The sequence below is a fragment of the Camelina sativa genome, chromosome 17, assembly GCF_000633955.1.
Source record: "Camelina sativa cultivar DH55 chromosome 17, Cs, whole genome shotgun sequence".
NCBI classification, from domain to species: Eukaryota; Viridiplantae; Streptophyta; class Magnoliopsida; order Brassicales; family Brassicaceae; genus Camelina; species Camelina sativa.
The window spans coordinates 25,900,825-25,921,546 of NC_025701.1; the positions used below are offsets into that span (position 1 = coordinate 25,900,825).

Genomic DNA, 20,722 nt, shown 5'->3' on the forward strand with positions numbered 1-20,722 from the left:
CACCTAATTAATCCTAACGGTCTTTAGACTATTTAAGTGTTTAATTTACAACATGAAAAATTCTACCTTTTTATTAGTAAAATAAATTCAACCTTATTGGTTGAATTTTGTTTTGTTGATATATTCAGAAATAAATAAAAGTTCATCATAATATCAAATATTTTTAATATATCAAACTTTTAACTTCATTCAATTCTATTAGAATTGTTGTTAATATATTCATAAAAAGAAGTAAAAATCCTGTATTGTATCAGAAAAATATAAATTTGTTAATGCAATGATATAAAATCTTAACATTCGGCAAATTATGAATCTAAATTCTATTAAATTTTCTGTTGTTAAAATATTTTTAAAAATTGAAGTCCGTTTTATCCTATAAAAAAATATTTATACTTGTTAATGTTATTATATAAAGTTTTAATAATAAATTACGTAATCGCAAATATATATGCAGAAATTTATTTTCTAATGGAAAAATATGAACTAATATTTTTAGAAAATTTGGTAATATTATGAGTAATGGTGAATAGTTAGCAATTTTTTGGTGATTGACAATTTATGAAGAAATCAAAAATTGATATTGAAATCTGGGTACTAATTAAGATTAGACCGCCCTACTTATATTAATAGAACACTAGTAATCTTGGCTCATGATATGTGGTGTTTAATTTTGAAGTCTTTTGTCCTTCATTTAGTATTCGTTTTGAGTCATTTGTCACATTTTTTACGTCTTTTGTGTCTTTCCGTCCTTTGTGTATTTTTTGTCTTTTCTTGAGTTGTGATTAGTTATGGAGACGACGTGTTGGATTTGGAATATTTTGGTTGGATTCAAGCTTATTTGGGGTAAAGAAGAGGATGTGACTTTTAGACATCTCCAAGTTGAACTGAATCATGAAGTCTGGACAAGTTTCGAGAAATCTAGTGAAGTCTATAGACAAGTCTGCTGAAGTCTGGAGAAGTTTGGTGAAGTTTATAGACAAGTCTGCTGAAGTATGGAGAAGTCTGTAAAAGTCTGGAGAAGTCTGGTGAAGTTTATGGAAAAGTCTGCTAATGTCTGGAGAATTCTAGTGAAATCTGTTGTTATTCTGCTTGCAATCCAAACACTTCTTTTTTCTTAATTTTTCTATTCTCATTTTCATTTTTTAATTTTAATAAGGGTATAAATACCCCAAAAACCTAATTAGCAAGACACATCTTTTATCTTATAAAGCATAAGTCACTGCACCAATAAAATTTTGACAAATCAGTAAATTTTTTTTTTAAATATATAAAAAGAAGATAAAACAAAAAAGAGATCGTGGAAAGAAATAAAAAACAGAAATCTATATCACATAAAAAAACAAAAAAAAACATAATTACAGTGTGAAATAAAATTATTATTTTATAATAAAAGTGAGATCGTGGTAAAAAAGAAAACAAAAATTACACATCAATTCAGTTTCAACTAATTTACATATAACTGCATCATTCTCCTTTCTCAGCAAAATAATACGTTGCAAATTCACAGCATTTTTTGTTTCTCATAAAACTAAATCCGTTCCTAAATCCTAATATTTGTCTCACTTTCCTCCCGATCTCTTCGATGTCTATATATGCAATCATTTCTTCTTGCAATTTATTCTTGCAATTTATCATCTAAGTTTGTAGGTTTTATATTCTTCGCGATCAAACGAGTCGTCACTCTCCCTTCTACCAATTATGTGATAATTTGGTATTTATTAGTCAACATCATTTTGTATAAGTTGTTAATAATTGCAATTTTCTTTTTATCATTTTTTCTTTGTTGGTTATTGATTTTGTGAAGATAATTTACGTGAGAATCTGAGGGAAACCACTCATAGATGGGCTAGTGGTAGGATGGATTTCGAGTTGAGGATGAGATTTCCAATATTTTCGGGTTCGAATCCCCACGGCTGCAAACACCTTAAGTGGTCACCGCAGAAAAATTTAACATTGGGCTATGGGGCCTCCAGGAACCACTCTTACCGCCTTCGGGACGCATGCCAAACCTTCGGGCTAGTGGGCTAGTCAAAGCCCATTGGACTTTGGATACCTGGATTATAAAAAAAAAAAAAAAGGAGAATCTGAGGGAAACCCGTATATATATAGAAGACACAGACTTCGATTTAAAAGTTTCGTGGAAAATATCTTCCGAAGAAGAACACTTCCACAGAGCAAATCATGTAGCAAAAAATGTCTGGATTATGACCAACTGAAGGTAATAATCGTTGTTTAGTTTTAACATTTGATTTTGTTAAGCACAAATTGGTGAAATACCCTTTAGATCCTGACGCACGTTTACCATGTACAAAAAAAAAAAAGAACATACAAATATCTATATGTAGGCTAATGTTGATTTTTGTGAAAGAACCATGCATTAATGTTTGGTATGACATAATTTTTTAGATATTCTATAAGATTCAAATTATAAGTCTGATTGATGTTGAGAAACTATTTTTTCTAGTTTTGATTACTGTATTAATTTTGATAAACATGTAATCACACTAACTTTTTTATTAAAAAAAACCACTAGGAAATTATGTTTTAATACTAGTTCTATTATATTTTCTGAATTTTTTTATTGCACTTGAGACTTTTTCTGAGACACATTTTCTGGAGATTAGAGATTCATTCATCCTTCTTGACAATTTGGAGAAGAATTCTAAACTCTTTGCTTTTTATTTCATCAATTTAATTATGTTTTGTTAATCTCTTTGTGTTGTTGAATTCAGTATGTGCGAGTATCCTAATTGGGTTTTAGGGTTCTAAGTAGGGGATCAAATGATTTAGTGGTTTAACTGTTGCTTGAGAATTTTATTTTCTTTTTTGATTTATATGCTCTTAATGCTAGAATATGACTGATCACCTTGTTCTAGATTCTAGGTTTTTCTATGTATCAAAACTGTTCAATAGAATGCATGGACTAATATGAATTGAATAATATTTCTCTACCCTGTGAAAGTTGATGTTAGGAGGTATTGTTAATTTAGTGAACTTGTTTGATAATACAAATTTGATTAGGAGATTACAAATGAAAGTTTAGTAACTGAATAGTCAAGTTTAGTGATTAATACCTTGAAAGAGGGTTAGTAAAATCTTGCGTTCATGTGCTAGAATGGTTGTTAACTATTGAATTCCTTGTTTCATTTCCCCATTAATCATTGATCTCTCAAATACCCTATACCCCAATGTTTTAATCACATAAGTTAAACAGTTTTATTTATTGCATTTTAATTTACAATTTCTGAAACCAAACAAATAATCATTCGTTCACCTTAACTATTTACAAGTCTTGCAAATCTTTAGTGTACCATTGGTCCTTGTGGATTTGACCCTGCATATAATGGCTCACGGTTAATTGTACCGGGTAATTACTCGAGCAATCAGCTCACATACTGAGAAAGTCTTATTGGTGGCATATAATCCCTTTTGAAGTTACTGATATAATTCAATGCACAAAGTAGACTCTCATTGCCATAGGCCCATAGTAGATTTTCCAAAGATGACACTTCCTTCTCCACAACACATACTATAACACTCTGATCGCCACCTTTTAGTGGGCCCCATGTCTACTCTCAGTCCATGGGTCCACCTTCTTTAATGGGCTTCACATTCTCTCACTAGACCTGTGTGCCTATCCATATCCAACAGTCAGTTTGCTAGTCTGGAGGCTTTTAAGACTTGTTTACCGTCCTTACAAATCGCCATATGATATTTTCATATGTTTTGTCCTCATTTGTACAGTTCCAAACCAAATGTGGAATTCTCTCAGGATCTTTAACCGAAAAATAATTGCACTTTAATGACATATGTGGTCAAATCAAATTCTTTTAAACTTTTCTGCAAATTTCTGAAACCGAGGTATCACACATACGAGCTTTTCTTCTCGATTCTCATGATGGATACCTTTTGTGTCTCAAATTCTGATTTCGTTCTCATCTTACTTTATTTGGATATTTCGAGACTTAAAATTATAAAAATAATCAGTCACCGTCCCAATAATTTATATACCGGTTTAGTATAAATTAGAACTAATATTTTATGCTTTTAAAAATTAAATTTTTAATTTATAAATAAATTAGTATCACTATTAATAAAGAAAATATCATATTCCCACCATTGTTATTTTATGAAGGTTTTAGTGTATTTTTCATAATATTCCAAATGAAGAGGATGTTTAATGTGGATCTCATATTTAAATATATTTTAAAATAGTAAAAGATCTAGGAATAAAAAGGAATTACATCAATATTACTTTTAATCTTCATACCAAAAAAAGATTACTTTAAAATATCTAGGAATAAAAAAGGAGTTATATAAAATATTACTTTTAAATCCTCCTACCAAAAATAAAAAATAAATATTACTTTTAAATAGTAAAAAATATGGGAACATAATTTCCTCCTAGTTTTTTTCCTTAGCAAATATCATCTATTAGAGTAAATCTTATTTGTAAAAGTCAAGACTATGCATTAACTAAACTGCCATTTTCATGCTTCATGATATAATATATAAGCATCAAACCACCATGGCACCATGTGAAGATATCAAAAACGTTTTTTTTAAACTCTAAACCATAAACTCATCCTCATATCAAAAAACGTTCACACAAAAGACATGGCGGCATCGAAAACAACAATCTTCATCATTTTTGTTCTTTGTCTCTCATGTTAGCTTCTCTACATATAATCCCTAATATTTTGATTAGTCGATCTATAAAACCGAATAAAATATTAAATACGGTATGTGTTTGCAATTAATAGGTACATTGTTGGCGAATATCATTGGAGTGCAGGCCGATGATATATCATGCAAGACAACAAAAGAGTGTGTGGTGCAATGTTCAGAAGAAGATGCGAAATGTATTGACAGAAAGTGCCATTGTCCGCACCCAACAGTCGAGATTGAGCCAACCAATAAGCGATGCAAGAAGGATAGTGATTGTCCTTCTACTCATCCATGCCCTAAAGATTATTATTATGCTTGTGTTACTGGAGAATGTACTTGTATTGCTGTTTGAGAAAGCCTTGCAATACGTAATCATAATATATGAAAATTTTAGATGGTGTAGGTGTTTACACCATAAAATAATAATATTATAAATAAAATATTATAATTCATAAATAATGATATTATAAATAAAATATTACTCAATTATCATCTAAAATCCAACCAGAACCAACTCTCAAAAAAACCCAAAACCGATCAAATAACAATCCAATTTTTTTTTTTTTTTTTTTTAAAAAAAAAAAAANNTTCTTAATCTTGAAAACCAGACTGAACTTATACAAAAACCAAGAATCGAGTGATTACCCAAAATATAAGAATATATCCAAAATATTAATTATATTTTGATGTTTATAACCCAGTTTCAAAGATACAATTATAAACTTGATTATACCAAAACAAACCCGATTTCGATCCATTACCTCGATTTTATTATCCATTATCACCCATCACCGCGCCTGATATGTGTATGAACTGGCTCTTCTCCATCACCGTTTTCTTCAGTATCACTCTCCGGATACACATCATGGCGGACCGGTGGTTCGTCGACGAACTCGTTGACCAACTGGTCGATGTGAAATTCATCTCTGTCAATGGCTTCTTCATCGAAATCTCCTCCAAATTCTGCATCTAGAACGACAATCGACATTAACGATGTCTTCCCTAAGGAATCTAAGCTGCTTCGACTTTGGGTTTTCAATCTCTAAGGTTTTTCGCTCTAGGATTTTTCGCGAATTTGGGGGGTTTTTTGTGAACATCTACAACCGGATAAGTGTCAACATGCATGCATGTTTCTCAGGATAGAGTATAAACGTTTGGTGGAATTTGCTAACAGAGGATTAAATTTCCTAAGAGTTTTTAGTTTAAAATTTATTTATTAAAATAATAGTTGTGGAATTAAAAATGGATCTGTTGAAATTCTATTTATATTAAATTCCCATATTTGTACCGTTGCAACCTAGACAACCAAAACATGCTTATAGCTTCATTCACAAATACAGAGATCAAGGATGCTTTTTGCTCCATCCCATTGCACAAGTCGAGTGGGCCTGATGGATACCCAGCAGAGTTCTTCATCAGATGCTGGAACATTGTATGTGGTGAGGTCACCTCTGCAATTAAAGAGTTTTTTTCCTCAGGTAAACTACTCAAGCAGTGGAATGCCACCACCCTGGTTTTGATTCCAAAGGTGTGCAATGCTTTCTCACCCTCTGAGTTCAGACCTATCTCCAGCCTAAACACGCTCTACAAGGTTATATCTAAACTTTTGGCAAATAGGCTAAAGCAGCTTCTACCTGGTATCATCTCTCCCTCTCAGTCTGCTTTTATCTCTGGTAGAAACCTCTCCGAAAATGTACTCCTTGCAACAGAGATTGTGCACGGCTATCACAAGACTAATATTGACCCAAGGAGAATGCTTAAAGTCGATCTGCGCAAAGCTTTTGACTCTATCAGGTGGGACTTCGTTCTAGCAACTTTGAGAGGCCTGCATATACCGGATATCTTCATTGCTTGGATCACCGGATGTATCACCACACCCTCTTTCTCAGTTTCGGTTAATGGAGTTATGAGGGGTTTCTTTCGAAGCAAAAGAGGGCTCAGACAGGGTGACCCGCTGTCCCCTTACTTGTTTGTGCTAGCAATGAAAGTCTTCTCTAAGTTGCTTCACTCACGGTACGACTTTGGCTATATCTTTTATCACCCTAAAACAGAGGAACTAGGCATCTCCCACTTGATGTTTGCGGATGATGTTATGATATTTTTTGATGGAGGAAGCTCGTCACTTCATGGAATCAATGAGACTTTAGACGACTTTGGGGGATGGTCAGGTCTGGTCATGAACCGAGGAAAGACAGAATTATTTTTGGCAGGGGTGAATGACACTGAATCCTTAGCAATAACGCAATACGGTTTCCCTCACTACAACAAATATGCACATTGATAGCAAATGGAGATAGCTCATTTTCCGTCACTGCTATGAAAGATGAGATTTTTTTACGGTTACTTTATAATAGCATCTTATAAACGCTATGATAGGAAAATTATAGAGCGGGAAACAAAAGTGACTTAGTCCGCCAATACTTAGTGAAATACAATTAGACGACCAAAAAAAAAAACCAAAATCTCGAGACACTCTCTCTCTCTCTCTCGTTACAACCTAAGCTCGCTACACCAGCTCGATTTCTTCTTCTTCTTCTAATTTCTTATCTGAAATCTCTATCAAATCTCCAACATTATCGCCGTTTGTGAAAAGCCCCAATTTCGCCGTTCTTGAGAAGCCCTAAATCTCCATATCCATCGCAATTGAGAGGTCGAATCTTCTAAATTCTTCTCCTAATTTCGTTATCTTTTTCGATTATTTGTGATTTCGAACAGCTTATGTGTGATTTCGATAAGTTTAGGTCAGATTTGCCTTCATAAACGATTTGACTCAAATTTAGGTTTCGGATTTGGGATTTTTTGCCTTCATAAACGATTTCACTCCAATTTAGGTTTCGGATTTGAGAATTTTTAGCTACTGTTGGTGATTGCAATTTGGGTTTCGGATTTGAGAATTTTCGGTTTTGGATATGAGAATTTTTTGCTAGTGTTGTTGATTGCCTTCATTAACGATTCGATTAGAGAGTTAATTTGTGCTTTTGTTTTCCTAGTGTTGGTGATTGCAATGTTGGGGAACTGAAGCTTCTCATTTCTGGTGATTGCAACAGGTTAGTATCATTAACCAATTTTTCCAACTTTTGGTGATTGCAATGTTCTGTCCTTTAAGTCTCTTTCGTTTAACAATGATATTAGCTTGTTAATATTGTTCTTTTAGCTTGTTAATATTCGTATAACAATGATATGAAATACTCTTTTAGTGTTGCTTATGGTTTGAATACAAGAAATTGTCTAAATTGTTGCTTACGGTCTTTGATTGGAAGATTATTGATTTATCTCTATTATAACATATGTGATATGTAATATGTATCTCTATTTTCTGTTTCTTATTGATTGCATTATTGTTATAAAGGTTAAAATTAATATTATAACATATAATGTTGGACAAAGCATAGGTGCATCTAAGCAGGTAAGGTTATATATATATATAAATATTTTATAATTAGGTTTCAGATAGGGTTTGTATACTTTAAGAGTTTCTATTTTCTTTCTTTTTTATTTCTCTATTGAAGAGCTGATCCTGAATATGAAAGAGGTGCTTGGAAATTTGTAAGGGATGCTGCGACTTTATTTGACATAGACATGATAATATGTCCTTGTAAAGACTGTCGTAATGTAGTACGACAGTTAGACAGTGTTGTGGTTGATCATCTTGTAAGAAGAGGGATGGATGAGGCATACAAGCTGCACAGTGATTGGTATCATCATGGAGATGTGAAGTCGGTGGAGGAGGTTCAAGCCAAACCAAATTAGTGGAATGAGGAAGTTTTTGAGTTATATAAAGCTGCTGAATTTTTGGATGAAGAGTTGGCTTGTAGAGGTGAATTAGGTGAGAATCTGGTGGGTGACTTAAGTGAGATTGCAGAGTGTGAGGACCAACGAGAAGATGAGTTCCTTGCAAAGATATTGGATGCTGAAACACCACTATACCCAAATTGTTCAAATCACAGCAAGTTATCGGCTATTGTCATTTTGTTTAGGATTAAGACACATAATGGCTGGTAGGACAAGAGCTTCAACGATTTGCTTCAGACATTGCCAAGCATGTTGCCAGATGATAATGTCCTTCACACATCATTGTATGATGTGAAGAAATTTTTAAAGAGCTTTCATATGGGATATGAAAAGATCCACGCATGTGTTAATGATTGCTGCCTCTTCAGAAAGAAGTTCAAGAAGCTTGAAAATTGTCCCAAATGTAATGCTTCAAGGTGGAAAATTAATAAGCACACTGGTGAGGTAAAGAAAGGTGTCCCACAGAAAGTATTAAGATATTTTCCAATTATACCAAGGCTGAAGAGAATGTTCAGATCAGAGGATATGGCCAAGGACTTACGGTGGCATTTCACTAACAAGAGCACAGATGGAAAACTTCGTCATCCGGTAGATTCTGTTACATGGGATCAGATGAATGATAAGTATCCTTCGTTTGCAGCTGAAGAAAGGAACATCAGGCTTGGGCTGTCCACAAATGGATTTAATCCATTCAACATGAAGAATAGTAATTATAGTTGCTGGCCTGTGCTATTGGTAAACTACAATTTGCCTCCTCACCTTTGTATGAAGAAGGAGAATATAATGTTGACATTATTGATTCCTGGTCCACAACAACCAGGTAACAATATTGATGTCTACTTAGAACCCCTTATTGAGGATTTGAATCATCTGTGGAAGAATGGAGAGGTAACATATGATGCCTTTAGTAAAAGTACATTTACTCTGAAGGCAATGCTTCTCTGGACTATTAGTGATTTTCCCGCGTATGGAAACCTTGCTGGATGTAAAGTTAAGGGAAAAATGGGCTGTCCTATGTGTGGGAAAAATACAGATAGTATGTGGTTGAAGTTTAGCAGGAAGCATGTCTATATGTGTCATAGAAAAGTTTTGGCTCCAACACACAGATATAGGGAAAAAAAAACTTGGTTTGATGGAAAAGCTGAACATAGGAGAAAGGCAAGAATTTTAACTGGTCATGAAGTTTATCAAAATCTGAAAAACTTCAAAAATGATTTTGGGAATGTGAAAAAATCTGGGATGAAGAGAAAGAGAACTGTCTATAAAGAACCAATCTATGATAGTGATGATGTATCCAGTGAATCCGAAGAAGATGAGGAAGTAGAAGTAGATGAGGATGAGTTGTCAAGATGGAAGAAAAGATCAATCTTCTTTAATCTGCCTTGGAAGGTATGATTACTTATTTTTAGATTTCATAAACTAATATATGATTGAGTTGAGATTCTTATGAAATTTATTTCTATATTTTAGGATCTACCAGTACGGCATAATTTGGATGTAATGCACATAGAAAAGAATGTTGACATCATATTGCTGGACTACAATGTGTTTTATGTGCCTATGTTTAGATGTGACTGGGCAGTAAGAGGTAATGGAGTTAAAGTGGAAGATGGGTTTACACTTGTTAACTTGAATCAGAGCCAAGTAAGCTTTCAAAAGGATCCATTTATTCTAGCATCTCAAGCAAAGCAAGTATTTTATTCAACTGAAGAGGGATCAAGTTGGTCTGTTGTTATGAGAGGTGCTTCAAGAAGATATAGTAAAGAAGATGTACAGGATGGAAATGCAGATATAATTGGTCCATTGCCAGTAGATGTTGACATGGATACTGAAATGGATGAAGCTGAATATGCTAGATCTGATTGTGAAGGCATATATGTGCCAAATGTAGCTTCTTGAATCATTTATCTATGTGTCTTATCTATGCATATTATGAAGCTATAGATTTTGGTTGATGTTTGTTGATGTTTGTTGGATGCTATAGATTTTGTATTCATTCTCTTTATAATCGTCAAGTTATAAGTAATTAATTTTTCCTTTTATGCAGGTGAATTAAAATGGGTCGAGCTAAAAAGAAGGCTGCAGGAACGAAGAAGACAGGAGAAAAAAGAAAGAGAAAGTCTAAAGATGATGATGTTGAGTATATTTGTACTATGGAGGCCCAACCTGTAGCAACAGAACATCGTGTGGAGGAAGAGGTGCATAATTCAGAAGAACCACCAACTAAACAACAACCAGCTATAGTGACTGATAAAGATGGACCCAGTACAGACGAGCCAGAAGGAGAGGTTGAATTGAATGAAGGACATGACCAGCCTGCTAAGCATAAAAGAAAACGAGGACCAACAAAGATGAAAAACCTAGCTAAGGATCCAAATGAAAGAATGAAAGTTGATTACAATCTAATGGGAGACGCTATTGGTCCAGGGTCAGTTAAGTTGGCATCATATGTAGGTACGTTGATGCGGGAACACATCCCAATCAACATTGCTACCTGGAAGAAAGTGAGTCAAGATCTCAAAACAGTTGTGTGGAAATCTGTTCAGGTAACAATTAGTTTTTTTCGTTTTAAAAAGTTTGTCAATTGAACATATTTACTTTCATAATTATTGTGCGAGTGTAAGCGAATGCAGGCAAGGTTTGAGCTTGATGAAGATTGGCAAAGGGTATCTGTGATTCACCAGATGGGAAATCTGTGGAGAGCACACAAGTCAGTCACAGTGAAAGCTATTAATTTGGCTGCAAATAACCAAGAGAGGATGAATTTGAGACCAACAAATATTAATCCTGTTGAGTGGCAAAAATTTGTCAAACTCGAAACGAGTGCTGCATTTAAGGTAATTACTTGTTATTATAAAAGTTTAGTACTTGATTGGTGATTAGTAATTAACAAGTTTCATTGTTAGGTTGTGAGTGATGAAAATAAAGCAAAAAGAAAGAAACAGATACCTCACACCACTAGCCGTAAAGGGATTGTCAGACTAACAGAAGAAATGGCAAGCATATATTTTCTATTTATGTTATTTACTACCTAGTGCTGGTAGATTGTTGTACTGTTACTGAAATTTTGTTTTTGGAACAGAAAGCTGAAAGTGGAGATCCTTCCAGCGTGACAAGAATGAAGGTTTGGATCAAGTCTGGAACCAAAAAAGATGGTACACCAGTAGATACGAATGCAGCTGAGATGATTGTAAGTCTGAATAGAGTTGTTGAATTAGTGTTCATGTTTGAAATTGTTGGTGATACGAATTGCTGCTAACCTGACATTGTCTTCATGTTTTACAGCAAAAAGCAGCTGAAATTGTTGGAAGTGATGCTCCAACATTTTCAACAAATCCAGATGAAGATCACCTCGCCAAGCTTTTAGGACGTGACAATCCTGGTAGGCTGAGGGTAATGGGTAGAGGCATGAGCAAGACCAAATTAGCTTGTTTACAAGTGAAGAACAAGTGTATGGCTGATATGGAAGAGATGCAAGTAAAATTAGTAAAACAGGTCAATGCCTTGGAAAGTGAAATTGTCAGAATCAAAAATCAGGTTAGATACTTTAAGAGTTTTAAAATATTCATCAACCAGTTAGAGTATTATAAATTGACTTTATTTTTGTTTATGTTACAGAGACCAGAAGCTGAAATGGGTGAAAACTCAGCTGCAAGAGTAACAGATTCTTAATTTTTTTCATATCAGCTAAGTGATTCTCCTTATTTACGTTTATAACTCTTATTTTCTCATAAAATTTTTGCAGAGTGTAAACAGAAGAGGACATCCTAAGTGTGTGTTTCTTGATTGGACTGAGACGACAAATGAAAATGTTGGTGAGGGTCGTATTCTTTCTTCTGATCCTGATGACATAGTGAATGACTGTCGTCTAGGCCCTATGGATCTCAAAGTGTTAGTTGAAGCTGCATATAAACCAGATGCATTTCTATTGAGACCTGCACAAAAGATCTGTATTATGAAAGAAGCTGTTGGACATATAATCGCATGGCCAGCTGATAAGTGTAAACTTCTAGACAACGACATCCAAATAGAAGACATCGCCCCAATGGTAATTTGTTATTTGTTTACTGGATTTGTTTACTGATTGTTGTTATTTGTCAATAACATTCATACTGGATTTGTTTACTGATTGTGTTTGACAGGGTCTACAAGCAAACAAATGTAAACTATTGGATTTGTCTAAGGGTGAAGTAATTGTTGCTGAAGGGCGTTGGGAGACACAAGAACCAAGTGCATTGGTTAATGGACTTCCTCTTGGACCAAAAGCAGTTAAAGTATTTGTGGATTCAGTAAAGCAGCCTGATATATCACTATGGAGACCTACAGCTGAAATGTCATATCTTGAGGACTGTTTGATGGCTTTTGTATCGTGGCCCCTGAGTAGAGTTGATTTTCAAAATACCTCATCTCCAACTGATATACCAGAAGCTTCTAGGTCTGCATCAAAGGCCAAGTCTGCCGACACAGCTTCTAAGTATTCAGCAACAGCTTCAAAGGCTGCATCAGTGTCTAATTCTGCAGCTACGTCTTCTAAATCTGCATCTGGCTCTGAATCTCCTATTGATGATGCAACAGGTCCAAAGTCTCCAATAAAGAATACTTTACCATCACAGTCTTCTCTCAGGAAGTCTCCAGTAAGTGTTTTCATATATTATGAAGTTTTTTTGTTAATTATGATGACTGATGGTTTATATTGTAAACATGGCAGCGCATTACTAAAGTTATTTCCAAGGAGAATAAGAAGTGCAAGTTGATGGAATTAACTGGAAAGAACAGGGTTGTGGCTGAAGGACGATGGGCAACAAATGAGCCAACACATAAGGTTCACCACACTCCCTTGGGTTCTAATGCAGTTAAAGTATGGATAGATATTGTGAAGGTGAGCAATGTAAAAGTTTGGAGGCCATCAGATGAAATTGAGATTTTAGAAGATGCACTTAGCTCTTGCATTGCTTGGCCAGAGAACAAGGTCATTATGTCTTAAACTGGAGGTTTTATTGAAGTTTTATTGTGTAATGTTAAGTACCTGATGGTTTATTTTGTTCTTAAGACTTTTCTTATGTATTTTGGATATGAACTTATGATTAATTAATGGTCAATATATGACATTTTATAAAACTGGGTATGTGTACTATAATCACATATCAGAAAATGTTATAAAAGTACATGTAATAGAATATTTGACATTTGAATAATGCTATGTTTTAATCATCTATCGTAGCTTTTAAAAAAACGTTATGATATAAGAACATAACATAGCACATAATTTGACTAATTATTAAAGATAAAACAGCATTTTGCAACAGCTATCTAAGAGATGTATAACATAGCACGAAAAATCAAATATTGTTTAAATTTTTTAAAAAATTTAATCGTGATAATACAGCAGTTTATATGAGCTATGTTATAAAACTATAACATAGCATACTAAACTCACGCTATCGTATGTACGGTACATATAATAACAGTACCATAATATAGCGTCGATGAAAATGCTATCATAGGCCTATGATAGCGTTTTTCTCGTGATAAGAATAAACATATTTGTTGTAGTGCCTTAGGGCTCCTTGCCTATCCGTTATCTGGGGCTGCCACTGATGAGTAGAAAGTTGAAACTCATTGAGTATGCTCCTCTTGTTGAGAAGGTGAAGAAAAGATTTACTATGTGGGCTGTCAAATCCTTGTCTTTCGTTGGGAGATTACAACTGATAGCGTCGGTGATTACTGGTACAATGGTTTTTTGGATGTCGACTTTAAGCTCCCCAGAGGTTGCATCCGTGAAATCGAATCGCTTTGTTCTCGATTCTTATGGTCTGGAGGGATTGAGAATTATCATAAGGCAAAGGTCTCCTGGTCAAAGGTCTGTCTGCCCAAAACAGAAGGTGGTCTTGGCATAAGGAGATTTACTGAATAGTAAAACTGCGCTAAATCTAAAACTCATCTGGCTATTATTCACAGCAAGTGGTTCTCTGTGGGTTGCTTGGCAAAAATCACATTACCTTCACAGCTCGGCAAGCAACTTCAGTTTTAAGTTCTGGAATGCTACAAAATCAGTCAATGACTCGTGGCAATGGAAATGTCTCCTAAGGCTAAGGCCTCTCGCTAGGAAGTTCTTGAAGTGTAAACTAGGTAATGGCCTTCAAACCAGCTTCTGGATGGATAACTGGACTCCGTTTGGCCCACTCATCACTTACCTTGGTGAGACTGGTCCCAAAATCCTACGAATCCCAGTTACCTCAACGGTCTCTGCTGCCACTGATTCGAGCTCTTGGCTCCTGCCGGCACCTCGTTCCGACCATGCACTAAACCTCCATATTTTTTTCACCTCAATCAACTTACCACTAAACCGTTTTCAACAAGACTGGTTTAGTTGGTGTGTAGATAATGTTGACTGTGATAGGTTCTCCTCTTCGAGGACTTGGCAAAGCATTCGACTAAAGGAGGAGGAGAAAAATTGGGCACCATTAGTTTGGTTCAAAGGTGCAACACCGCGTAACGCTTTCCACATGTGGGTCGCTCAACTGGATAGACTCCCCACAAGGTCGAGGCTCCAATCCTGGGGTCTGCAAGTCAGCCATATTTACTGTTTATGCTCTTCTCAGATTGAGACCAGGGACCATCTCTTCCTCTCTTGCGCTTTCACTAAAGTTATTTGGAATATGGCTTTCACTCGGTTAAGGTTAAACACAGTTATGTTCCACCAATAGGAAGATCTTCTTTCCTGGATTAGTGGAAATTCGGAATCTGCGTCATATACTCTTCGGAAGTTAGTTGCCCAGTCGATCATCTATTCAACTTGGAAACAGAGGAACAACATGCTGCATAACTCACATCAAATTCCTCCAGCTACCATCTTCAAATCCATAGTCTGAGAAGTTTTAAATTCAATCCATGCTAGACAGCATCGTCAGAAGTTTCGCAACCTTTTGATCCGTTGGCTCATTTGATGATTGTTTTGCATCACTCGTTTGCTTCCTTGTTTTTTACTCTTTTTTTGCCAAGAAACTAAACTTTAGGTAACCTACATGTAATTCCTATTTTTCATTTTAAATGATATTTACACGCTTTAAAAAAGAAAATATATATATATATTTGTACTGTATATATTAAGGTGGTCCACCAGATTTGGTAAAATTCGACCGGAGATTAATCCGGTCACGATCTTAAAAACAATGTTAAATAAATACCCAAAAAGGAAAGCTTAAAACTAAAAGAACAAAAACGTTTCATTGCGTCTGATTCGGATGCGCACTACTCTACCACCAAAGAGTCACACTAACTAAAATCAGCTCTTTTGCCTAATTCTCCCCAAACACAATTCTCAATTTTGTCGCCGGAACAAACAAATTTTTTTTTATCAGACTCCTGCCTGCCTCCGGTTCCGGTAGCTTAAAACTATGGCGTCGGATCTTCCGTGCTGTGGAACCACGTTCTGGTTCTACGTCGTGATTATCATATCTCTTGTAGCGTTCGCTGGGTTGATGGCTGGTTTAACGCTTGGTCTCATGTCTCTTGGTTTAGTCGACCTCGAAGTTCTCATCAAATCTGGTCGTCCTCAAGATCGAATCAACGCCGGTTAGAGATTTGGAACTCAAATTTTTGTTTCATTTGGAATTGGAAAAAAAAAATGAGGTCTCTGTTTCGTAGAATTTATGATTTGAGAAGTTGTGAATTGGTTTTGTTTAGGTAAGATATTCCCAGTTGTGAAGAATCAGCATCTTTTGCTCTGTACTCTTTTGATCGGAAACTCTATGGCTATGGAGGTAATAAGAGATTCCATGGAGAGACTTGTTTGTATATATGGTTATGATGATGATGATGATCTCTGTTTTACGTTTTTGATTGTAGGCTCTGCCGATATTTTTGGATAAAATTGTGCCTCCATGGATTGCAATTCTTCTATCAGTGACTCTTATACTGGTGTTTGGAGAGGTTTCACATCTGTTTCTACCGATGTTTCGTTTCTTTTTCATTTGTACAAATTGTGTGATCATAGTAGAGTATCTGCAGATCATGCCACAAGCAGTTTGCACTCGATATGGGCTCAAGGTTGGAGCGATAATGGCTCCTTTTGTCCGTGTTCTTCTTATTCTATTCTTCCCCATTTCGTATCCAATCAGCAAGGTTAGCTATAGCCACTAGAATTTGTGTAACTACTTTTCTGGCTTTAATTAAAAATGCTCGGCTAAATCTGATGGAAATTGTTGCTTCAGGTTCTTGATTGGATGTTGGGTAAGGGACATGGTGTTCTTTTACGTAGAGCTGAGTTGAAGACATTTGTGACTTTCCATGGAAATGAGGTATGCAGCTAACTTAGGTATATGTGAATGACTCAATAGTTCTAGGAATGTGGATGAACCGTATCATCCTATAGCCAACCTTCCTGACTTATACTTGTACGTAATTCTTCCTTTATTAGGCTGGGAAAGGTGGAGATCTAACAAACGATGAGACTTCTATCATCACAGGTGCACTTGAATTAACTGAAAAGACGGCAAAAGATGCAATGACTCCCATATCGAATGCTTTTTCCCTTGATCTTGATACCAATCTTAATTTGTGGGTTTTCCTTTATCTTTTTTTGTTTCCTTTTATCTTCCCTTCTAGATATACGCTTGGATATTTTGGACTTATAATTTGCTGTCATTTACAATACAGGGAAACCTTGAATACAATAATGTCAGTTGGTCATAGCAGAGTTCCAGTTTACTTCAGAAACCCCACACATATAATTGGGCTCATTCTGGTACTTGCCTTTCATATTTCTCACTCTATTATTTCTGCATAGTTGGTGTTTCTGTATGTTTGGTATTCGAAGTAAACTGTATTGTCGAGCTTAAATTTAATTATTTAAGCCAATGTGTAGCCTAGTTTTAACAAGAGAGGAGTTTCCAGATATTAAAGAGTAGTTTACATATAAAGAGTATGACCTTCTCATTCACAGATTGTAATGTCTCGTTATGCTTGTACAGGTTAAAAATCTCTTGGCAGTTGATGCTAGAAAAGAAGTTCCTCTTAGAAAAATGTCCATGAGAAAAATTCCGCGGTAAATGAGACTCTCTAATGTTTGACTATTCTTGACATAGTTTACGGCCAGGATCTTTCTTGACACAGTTCTATTTGCATTTTTTCTTTGTGTACAGTGTCTCTGAGACAATGCCACTGTACGATATCCTAAACGAGTTCCAGAAGGGTCACAGTCACATAGCAGTTGTCTACAAGGATCTTGACGAGCAGGAGCAATCTCCCGAAACAAGCGAAAATGGTATTGAGCGCAGAAAAAACAAGAAAACAAAAGATGAACTTTTCAAGGACAGTTGTAGGAAACCGAAAGCTCAGTTTGAGGTATCAGAGAAGGAAGGTACGATGTTGGCATGACTTAGCTAGTTTCCATAGATAAACATGAAAACACATGTCTGCTTAATGTTTGTTTGGAATTCAGTATTCAAAATTGAAACTGGAGATGCAAAATCCGGCAAGAGCGAGAACGGTGAGGAGCAGCAGGGGAAAACGAGTTTATTGGCTGCTCCAGCTAAGAAGCGACATAGAGGCTGTTCGTTCTGCATTTTGGATATTGAGAATACCCCCATACCTGATTTCCCTACCAATGAAGAAGTTGTAGGAGTTATCACCATGGAGGACGTTATCGAAGAGCTTCTTCAGGTAACTGAATCTGAATCATAAGCATCTGCCTTATGTTTAAATGTGGCTAAATGTGTTTGCTCTGATTTCAGGAAGAGATCCTTGACGAAACCGATGAGTATGTGAACATCCACAATAGGATCAGAGTGAACATGCATGCTTCTCAGGAGAATCTACCAAGCGTAACCTCAATCACGCAATCGTCATCGGGCTCTACGAGTCCGAACCAAACATCCCATTTGGCCACACCAGATTCGAGTCCAACAACAAAGCTTTCAGATTCAAGACCTACAACAAAGCTTTCAGATTCAAGTACTACAACGAAGCCTTCAGATTCTAGTCCTACAACAAAGCCTTCAGGTTCGAGTCCTACAACAAAGCCTTCAGATTCAAGTCTTTCTTAAGTTTATATGAGTGAGGATATATAGTTACATGATTTTAAAGAAAGAAAAAAGGTTGAAGCTGAAGCAGCTTTACTTATTTAATTAACACTACATATTTCTTTGGTAAAGTTTTGGTCTTTGAGATAAGGACTCCGAATGGGTTACCAAAATACCTTGTACAAAAATTGCGCTTTCGGATCTATCAGCTTTGGTCCGTATAGAGTATACTATTCGGAGCCATAGACACTTTTCGTTGTATGGGAAATTAGTTTGATGTAAATTTCACGGAAGATATTTGAATAAAATGAACAAAATTTATGTTCCACACAGTATTTGAATTTACTTACATAGACTCGTGGCCAGTGCCGGCCTTGGGACCAGCAGTGCGACCGCTCTGAGTTCATAGATTAAGGAGACAAATAATGTAAGATTAAGGGGCACAAAAAAAATGCAAGATAAAGGGGCAAAAAAAATAATAATGCAAGATAAAGGGATCAAAAAAATAATGTAAGATAAAAAAGACAAAAACAAAATTTGTAACACAAAAATAGTTCATTAAAATATATTTTTACGAGTCAATAACCAAAAAAACTCTTTATTTTCCATAATTATCTCAACTGACTCCAACTTAGAACGCAAATAAATTTTTATAATCTTATCAAGTGTTTATATATTATCAAAATGAAATCCATATTTTTTTAACATATAACAGAGATTCAAAAAATTTTTTTTGATCTTTTATTCAAACAAAAAAAAAATTTGCCCAAGGGCCCCTAAAAACCTTGAGCCGGCACTGCTCGTGGCACATAATACTGTTAAGTTGGCCTAGCGCCAAACTGAGAACTACCTGACCAGATATACCACGGTGATCTGACTTTTTTGAATGGATAAAAATCATAGTAATCGGGTGTTTGAATCTTAATTGCCTAGCCTAACTTTTTTTCTTTATGACACTTGACCGTTCTTGACAAAACCAACTGAAATTTTTTTGACCGTTCACAAAAAACCAACACACAAGTAATGTGAACTACTAGTGTCACTCCACCCGTAATTGCAAGCACTTTGTGGTAATTGTAAGAAATTAAACGTTCACTCATTAGCTTTCAAAGTGAATGTTATGCTCAAAGAACAAATTATAAAAACCGCTCTCAAATAAAATAAATTAATGCATATGAAAAAAATATTATCGTCGTAATCACCAATGAAAAAGAAAATAGTGGGAACAATTTTAATTCAGTTAAACATTATAACACTATTCAGTATGTACCATAGGTGAAGCCAACGATGACGATGGAGATGGCGGCAAGTACGAGCTCACCTAGACTGCCCGCGAACGCGTGAGTGATGATGAAAAGATCGAGTTTATCTCAAATATATTTTTTAAGCATTCCAATATATTTCATATCTTTGACGAGTCGGTTCATCTCGTTTTATATGTTATATATATCTATAGATATATATATTTCATTTACGTCATATTCTTGATAACGAATGAAATTATTACCAAGGACCCAAGATTGTTAATATATATATAAAGGCAACTAACATGTTTCTAGGGTACCATGAAAAGAGCATACATTTCAACCAGGAAAACAAAGAAGTAAAAAGCATGTGTTGGTAATATGAATATCACTATTTGAAGTAGAAGAGTCAATATGGTTGGCTTCGATATTAACTCTAAGGAACAAAGAATTGTGTGTTAGTAAGTAATATAGTAAACAACGAATGATCTACCCAAACTTGAAGAGTAAGAGTCCACCCAAACATTGTGGTATCTTAGTTAAATGTTGTTATAAGATGACTTATTTAAAAGACTCCTTTTCTTTGGTTAAGTTTTTGGTGTTTGAGATTAAGGGGGGCTTATTGGTTTGGGATTGAATGAGAATTTTAATGACTTTATATAAAATCATAGAAAGTATAAATTGAAGGATTCTAAGAGATTGTTTAGAAGTTTTTTAAAATCTTGCAGATTTGTTTTTCCTAATCTTGTAAAATCTTTCGTAAAATCTTGCAAACTTTCTCAAAAAATATTGCACAATATTCTCTTGATTATTCAACGCTTTTGTCAAAAAAGAGAGTAAAAAAAAATATAAAAACAAAGAGAGAAAGAGATTCGGAGGAGGATTTGCTTGGAGGTTTTGCTCTGTTTCCCACTTCTTGTTACAGAAGTGACGATGATACAAAAAAGGGTGTCATGATCCTTTTAATATACTCGGAGCGTGACGTAAACAAACATG

The 20,722-nt window shown here is 35.1% G+C and overlaps 2 protein-coding genes across 2 annotated transcripts; both read left to right on the forward strand.

Annotated features, from left to right (window-relative positions):
• Positions 4,555–5,085, forward strand: LOC104758029 (defensin-like protein 289). The gene is made up of 2 exons (XM_010480834.2): positions 4,555–4,669; positions 4,764–5,085. The coding sequence occupies exons 1-2, from the start codon at positions 4,618–4,620 to the stop codon at positions 5,018–5,020; spliced, it is 309 nt and encodes a 102-aa protein (XP_010479136.1). The 5' UTR covers positions 4,555–4,617; the 3' UTR covers positions 5,021–5,085.
• LOC104758030 (DUF21 domain-containing protein At1g47330-like) lies at positions 15,672–18,727 on the forward strand. Its single transcript, XM_010480835.2, has 11 exons — positions 15,672–16,035; positions 16,147–16,223; positions 16,309–16,392; positions 16,471–16,584; positions 16,674–16,760; positions 16,880–17,019; positions 17,119–17,206; positions 17,433–17,506; positions 17,604–17,821; positions 17,903–18,123; positions 18,195–18,727. Exons 1-11 carry the CDS (start codon positions 15,858–15,860, stop codon positions 18,504–18,506), a joined length of 1,593 nt encoding a protein of 530 aa, XP_010479137.1. The 5' UTR covers positions 15,672–15,857; the 3' UTR covers positions 18,507–18,727.

Excerpts from the sequence above, each read along its gene's own strand:
- LOC104758029 (XM_010480834.2), top strand. The coding sequence starts at position 4,618 with ATGGCGGCATCGAAAACAACAATCTTCATCATTTTTGTTCTTTGTCTC. Across the intron at positions 4,670-4,763 it reads TTTTGTTCTTTGTCTCTCAT|GTACATTGTTGGCGAATATC; the intron begins GTTAGCTTCTCT and ends TGCAATTAATAG.
- LOC104758030 (XM_010480835.2), top strand. The coding sequence starts at position 15,858 with ATGGCGTCGGATCTTCCGTGCTGTGGAACCACGTTCTGGTTCTACGTC. Across the intron at positions 16,224-16,308 it reads GAAACTCTATGGCTATGGAG|GCTCTGCCGATATTTTTGGA; the intron begins GTAATAAGAGAT and ends TTTTGATTGTAG. Across the intron at positions 17,822-17,902 it reads TGAGGTATCAGAGAAGGAAG|TATTCAAAATTGAAACTGGA; the intron begins GTACGATGTTGG and ends TTTGGAATTCAG.